The 7,267-nt window shown below is 39.3% G+C and overlaps 1 protein-coding gene across 1 annotated transcript in view; it reads left to right on the forward strand.

Moving 5' to 3' along the window:
- Nucleotides 1–5,946, forward strand: part of SLC1A3 (solute carrier family 1 member 3) — a 91,320-nt gene extending 85,374 nt beyond the window's left edge. Inside the window, exons 9-10 of the mRNA XM_005306904.3 lie at nt 509–643; nt 3,248–5,946. Coding sequence (XP_005306961.1) covers nt 509–643; nt 3,248–3,452 — 340 coding nt within the window. The 3' untranslated portion in view covers nt 3,453–5,946. The remainder of the gene's footprint in view (nt 1–508; nt 644–3,247) is intronic.
- Nucleotides 5,947–7,267: the final 1,321 nt, after the last annotated feature.

Consider the following 7,267-nt stretch of genomic DNA (forward strand, 5'->3'; position numbering starts at 1 on the left):
TTCTCTAAAGCCCAAAAGGTGCTTAGATCCAGGGTTTCAGTTTGACCCATTATTAAGATAAGGGCTAACTATGAAGCTTGGATCCAGATCCACACTTTCATAAAATTTGCATGTGTTCAGATTGGGGATTTAGATCAGACCCATCTCTAAAACAGGCATTTCTACTTAAAGAACCCTTAGGTCTCTGCATCATGTGTTTCTCCAACAATGTGAAATTGTATGAAAAATCAGAAAGAAAACTACCCACTCGAATGCCTGCCTTGATTCAGATTTTTCTCTAGAGCCTTTATACAATTAGAACAATTGTCTTTTCCTCTTTTGTTTGTACAGTGCCTAGTACAATGGTGTGCTGCTCCATCCCTGGGGCTGCTAGTTGCTATCATAATTATAACATGTATTCATCCTAAAGTCAGTAATAGTCTTCATAACTTTTAAAATGTTTACTAAATAGTAAGGAGAATTATTTTTGGAAATTGACTTATTTCTTCACTGTCATCTCTCTGCATAGCATCACAGCTACAGCTGCCAGTATTGGCGCTGCAGGAATTCCTCAGGCTGGACTGGTCACCATGGTCATTGTGTTGACATCTGTTGGTTTGCCTACAGAGGACATCACTCTTATCATTGCAGTGGACTGGTTCTTGTGAGTATTTCTTACAGAGTCCTTAAAGGGCTATAGCATATTATAAAATACATTGGACAGGGACATTCTAATAATTTCTGAACCTGCAAGTCATGTGATCAGTTGGCTTATTCCTTTACTGAAAATAGTTGAAAAATGTGGTTACTTTGAAGAATAAAGTTTTACCCTACCACGAAGGAGGCTCAAAGTCTGAAAATTCAGTGGCTCAGTTCAGAGCTGATTTATCCCAACCCTTCTGGCTGTACAGACCAGTGAAGGTTTGTGTGCTTTCCCTAAGGATGGGTGAATTGAATAATTAGTCTTCTGAATAATATTCATATTAGCATTATCAGCCATCTGAATATGGCCAGATATTTGGCTAATGTGGCTGACTCATTTGTTTCTCCACCTCTGTGTCTGCTAGAGCAGGGGTGGTTCTCGACATTTTCTTTCTGAAATCCCCGCAACATGCTATAAAAACTCCAGGGCCAGAGAAAGGGAGTGGGGGGCTGTCTCAGGGCTCCAGGCTTCAGCTGCCATGGACTCCCAGTTGAGAACCACTGTGCTAGAGGAGGAGAACATTGAGCAGCATTCCTACATCTGTAAGTACTTGTGGAATCCCCTTAGGCCCAGCTGCATTTCTCTGTGCATGGTTATTGGGATAGAACAGCATCACTGTCAGGAGCAGAAGCCAGGAACCTTTCCATGTCTGCAAGTGCAAATAAGGGTGACAGACAGGCTGCTCCACTTACCTGGAGATGCCTTTGTGGGGCTGGGGTAATTGAAGAGGTAGGTGTACCTCCACTCCATGTCAATGTCTGTCAAGAAAGGATAGCAGCCATTTTCCCCTTTTCTCCATCCCAACTCTTCAGAGAGTATTTGTTTGGATCACTTGATGATTACCTTTTCTGTTCATTCCCTCTGGTGCACCGGGCATTGGCCACTGTTGGACGACAGGATACTGGGCTAGATGGACCCTTGGTCTGACCCAGTATGGCCATTCTTATGTTATGTCCTTTTCACAGTCCTGCTCCTTATCTGGGCAGGGTAAAGGGGAATGCTGCTAAAAGTGAGAAGGCAGAGTAGAGATGAAATGGCTGTTGTTCTCCCATGGAAGACATTCATACAGGGATGAGAGATCACCTAGCTGTTCATTCCTACCACCACCCCCACTTCCTTATAGCAGCTCAAAGTAAGTGTAGCGAAGTGTTTGAGCCCATTGAGAGGAAGTACAAGGGAATTCAGATGAGATATATGGGGGTTTAAACAGTTCCCCAATACTAGGATCATTTGCCCATCCCTACACTTTACGCTATTCCTCACAGGGTTGCCTATGGATGGTGCTACTTCTAGGACTGAAAATACAGCAGCACCATGGCTCATGTTGTGATTCAGTGAGTACCAGAAAGAAAACTGAACTTTACCCCAACAGTAATGTTACTTATGGCAACAATGTTCAGTTTTTAAGGGTATCACAAACTCTGTGAAATTCTCACCATGTGCATAGATCCCAAACATTTAAGGTCTAGGCAGGTGGATGTGATGAGAAGGTGAAATCCAGTCCCAGCCTGGCTCCAAGATTGTTGTGCATTCTTCCTCTCCAGCTGTTATTCCAGCCTGGACTGTGTTGGGAGTCACTAAGTTTACATAAACATGTCTCAGTAGCTCCTCTGTGGACCTTCCTCCAGCCCTTTACCATTGGGGCCTTCTGTGCAACTCTTTCACAGCATGTAGGGGTTATATTTACACCCCTGCAGAGCTGGGTAAGCTGCTGGGCTGTCCACTAGCCCAAGAAGAAATAATGTCACAACAGAGTATTGGTTGAACCAAACCTTAAGCAAAAATGTCAAAAATTATTTCCTGTGCCCACTAAGGACTACAACTCCCAGATGCTTTTCCTTCACATCTCAGCCACTCCAGATCTTTTTCCTAACACAGGGACTCATACAGGAGCATTCCTGCCATCTTACAGCTCAACTGAGCTCTTGCTAGCCTTTATATGGACCAGCACCCAGCTCCTCAAAAACCTCAATTGGGATGCAACTGATCAGTCACAGGCAGGGCTGGGCCCATCTGTTCTTAAAGAAAGGGGCTAGTCACCCAGTGACAGGCTGCATGCCTGCAGTCTCCATGTGCAACCATTTTGGGGACTTAAGTAGTACAAAGGCCCTTGCTCTGAACCTTTGCACCACGCATGAATCTCACCCTAGATTATTTACAATAGTTTATTTTCATTCTGGGAATGACAGCTAAGAAGGCAACATTCAGTCAATTCAGATATCAGGAGGTCATTACAGCTGACTTATTGTAACATACTCACAAGCCCCCAAACATGAACTGCCACAAGCCCACTCTGCTCGGATCACCTCATAACACAGCAATCATATCCTCCTGTGAAATGGCTAGTAACATTATGTCTCAGGTCACTGCATTAGACTTAGAATTCTGGTACAATTGTTAGTTTCCGCAAAGATGGAATAATGCTATTAACATTTCTGATAAATTAATACACAGAAGTATTGAATCATCTCATGGCTATTTTCAAAAGCTATTTTAACACAGAGACTCTGAATGTTTCACTTAAACAAGTGGGGAAAATAAGACTAACTCAATTATTTTCCACAGGGACCGTCTCCGTACCACTACAAATGTCTTGGGTGACTCCATTGGTGCAGGGATTATTGAACATTTGTCACGGAATGAGCTGAAGATCAGGGATGCTGAGATGGGTAATTCTGTGATAGAGGAAAATGAAATGAAAAAACCATACCAATTGATCTCACAGGAAAATGAGAGCGTAAAACCATTAGACAGTGAAACCAAGATGTAGGATAGACCAGGCATGAGTCCAACACTAGAAGTGTGGGAAATATACTTTCTACAACCATTTATATCTTGTTTTCAAGAAGTCCATTTATATCTTGCTTTCTCCCATATGATAGCATTGGAACAGAGTTAATCAAAAACATTCTGAATTAGCAGTGACCAAGGTATGTGTTTGCGTCCCACTTTAAAAAAAATTAACGAGTTATCATACTGGTCCTGCTGGAGATGTGCTAACTGTGAGGGGACAGGGATGGGAAGAGGGAGAGTGTCTATTAAATCATTAAAAAACATACCAGTGTATATGTTACTCAATCCTGTAAATGTGATCTTGTTTTTATAAGCTGGAAAGTCACAATAGATAATATAGCCTGAAAAGGGTTTTATTTTTTTAAATACCTATTGCCCATTTCTTAACATCAGTAAGCACACAAATCAACATTTTTAACTTGACAACTGCACCCAAACAAGGAAATTAACAGGATTGCTTTTTTTCCCTTCTGGTGATATGTTATTTCTTTATCCTATTACTAGCAGGACAATAAAAAGGAGGACTTTTAAATTTAAAAAAAAGTAGAGATGTTCAGGTAAAAAAAATATCCACGATCAGCACTTTTATCAGCTGAGCTGAAATGTCATTTCTGAGGAGGTGATTTCATCTTAATAGGACACTTTAGGGTCAGTGAGGGCCAGTTCTTGACAAGTGCTTAGCACTTTCAGCTCCCACTGACCAGCACACACTTATACATATGCGTATTTTTACTCACCTGAGTAGTCCCCTTAACTTCAATGCCACTACTCACATGAGCAATGTTACACATATGCAGAGAAGTGCTTGAAGAATCAGGGCCCTAGATTGTATGCTCTTTGGGGTGGGAAGTGTACTTCATCTGTGCTCAGAAGGCACATAGCACACTGTGGGTGCATTCACAATCAAAATAATATGTAATACAAATAGCAGAGAGGGCCAGCACTTTGCAAGAGGTACTTCATACCTGGCAAGAGATGCGCAGAACCTAACTGGATGGGGCTCTAAACCTGTCTTTGTGTTGCTGAAATTTCATTGCTGGAAGTCCTGTGACCAAGAGGTCACTTTCAAAAAATGGAAATCTTGTAATCAATTAGCCTGGTGTCATTCCATGAATAAGTAGCAAAACTATTAGCCAAATGTACCTTATTTTACATAGGGGAGAGAACTCCCCATCCCACTGGGAGGTTCCCATATCTTTGTGGGTTTACCAGCAGTATCTCAAATATAAAAAATAATTTTTTAGAAAGCAAAACTAATGGGTGCTCTATTACTTACTAGGAAAAATATATATATAAACTGCAGAATAGTAAATACATTTAATAAATTTTAAAAATATAATAAGAAAAGATTTTTAAGAGTAATATTGTAGATCTCCTTCAAGTCACAGAGAAGGAAAGAAAAAAAAAGGGGGGGAGAAATACACTCCGAATCCTATGGCTTTTTTTTGTTCATTTCAAGATTATTCCCTGAAGAAACCCTTTTATGAAAAATATTAATTGTATATATTTTCCTTTTCCACTCCTTGTATTACTGTAGGAGTCAAACTGGAAAGATTTATGGTGCAGTTAGAGATAGGTAGCTGAGGAATACGAATCCACAAGTACAAAACTGGTTGAGTGGTCTATTTTATTTGAAAACGTTTGGTTTTGTTCTGAACTAAAAAAAAAAGAGAGAGAGAGACACACACACACACACACACACACACACACACAGAACTGAGACATTCCCATGTCATACCACAACTGCCACTTGCCAAACATTTAAGAACATCTGTAGCTTTTGTCTCTAGAAAACCATAAGAATTGATGTGTAAATGTCAATGTAACTGGTGAAAATATGAGTGTGATAATTGAGGGCAGTCTTTTCCCACTTTAAAGCAACAAGGAAGGCTTCTTTTTCCAAGAAAGACAAATCCTATTCATTTCCAAGAAAGACAAATCCCAGTCAATGTGAGCAGGAACAGCTCATGAGTGAAGTGAGCAGAATTTAGCCAAGAGTATTCAGCAGTCAGTGCTTTAATCACCTCAAAGCTCTAGATGAATCTCTGACTGAAAGTGATAAAGTGTGAACTTTTTTTGCTAACAGAATGAAAACCTAGAATGCAGACAGGCATCTTTGGATATGTAATTAGAGATATTTTTATATAGATCCTGTATTCAATGTGTGTTTATAAAAGTTAACTTTAGAATGTCTGGAGTAACAGTTTAATTTTTGTTGAGAGACTATTTGGAAATACCCTGCAAAGACTTAATGTAAATGGTTGTCTTTCTATGACATAAGTTGAGAAAAATGAATTGTGTCACAAAGTTTGTGATTTTTTTTTTTTACTAACTTTGTTTCTTATGGAAATCAATTACTATAGAAAGATTCCATTCCCCATCTCTCATTGGCTCTGCATTTGGTTGCACCCAATGTGGATTGAGAAACATTACTTTGTAGATGTATTTTCAATAAAAATAGTTTTATGTTATTCCCGTATTGTGTGATTTCTTTCAAATTCTCTGTAATGGGGAAATCTTCAAACACACGCCAAATATTTGAACTTGTATTGTAGGGTTTCAGGAAATCCTGTACTTTTTACCCAGCAGGAGCTTATTAATGCATCAGTACTTCTCAAGAATTCAAATGCCCATTTCTTAAACTCTCACATGAATAAAACGGTTAGCCTCCATAGAATGCAAAAGGCGATTAAAGGAAGAAAAATGTGACAAAGGGAAAAAAAATATGGAAAAAACCCAGAAAGAAATGTTAATTCAAGTTACGTTTATTTTGGTTCAAATTCAAATTCATATAGATGTTTGAATCTGAAGATACAGTATAAGAGCTTTCATATGACTTGTAAATTACATATATCAATGCAGAGAAATCATTTAGAAAATATAATTCTAACACTGATTCCACCGCAGCCTACAGGTTTAATTAGGGTATCACCACAACTGAGCAAAGAAAAATAAAATCTGAAGAAAAAGAGTATGATGTGATGGTTAGAACTCAGTTCTGCCTTACAATCCCATCGAATTACAACATAATTGAGAAGTGGTTTAATTACATTTTGACTGATGGGTGTATTAGCTTTATTTCAACAATTCTACTGTCTAGTTTAGTTTTCATGCCCTAAAATACAAAAATAGTTACTTCTTTTGGTGGGTCAAAGTAGGGAGTTTTTCTAGATGTAATGCCACATGATTGGTCATTAGAACTATAACTAGAATTGTGCATGGAAAGTGTTTCCCTAATTAGATTACCTCTAGTTTGTGGCTTTCAAAGACATATTCTTAACTGGAGAATTCATCCACAGCCAAGGAGCTTCCATCACCCACTTTTTTAACTTGTAACTGTTCAGAGCAGAATGGAAACTCCCTAGTCTCTCATGTATTAGTTGAAACATGACCAGATGTCAAGGGTAGATCAAATTTAGGCTACTTATTTGCTGAACTGAACAAGCAACAACACATTAACAAGAAAAAAATGAAACTAATATTTAATACACAAAACTGCAAATGTATCCCTAACACAGTCTAAAGGGCTACAAGAGACGGGAGTAAAAGAGAAAGGAAGTCCACTCTGCACTTTGTCCATAAAAAGGCTCCCATTGACTTTAATAATGCAGGATCAGGGTCTTCGACACCACTGAGTGGGCTTTGGGATGCTCTTGTCCTTCCACCCAGATCTCAAATTTTAGATAATTCCTCCTTGATGTCTTTTTAGGAGTGATGAGTGGCTGAACACCACTCCTCCTTCACGAAGTTTGTTCGGGTCTGATGTTCCCCCACCCCATCTTGCCTCTAGGT

Source organism: Chrysemys picta, chromosome 6 (genome assembly GCF_011386835.1).
Source record: "Chrysemys picta bellii isolate R12L10 chromosome 6, ASM1138683v2, whole genome shotgun sequence".
NCBI classification, from domain to species: Eukaryota; Metazoa; Chordata; order Testudines; family Emydidae; genus Chrysemys; species Chrysemys picta.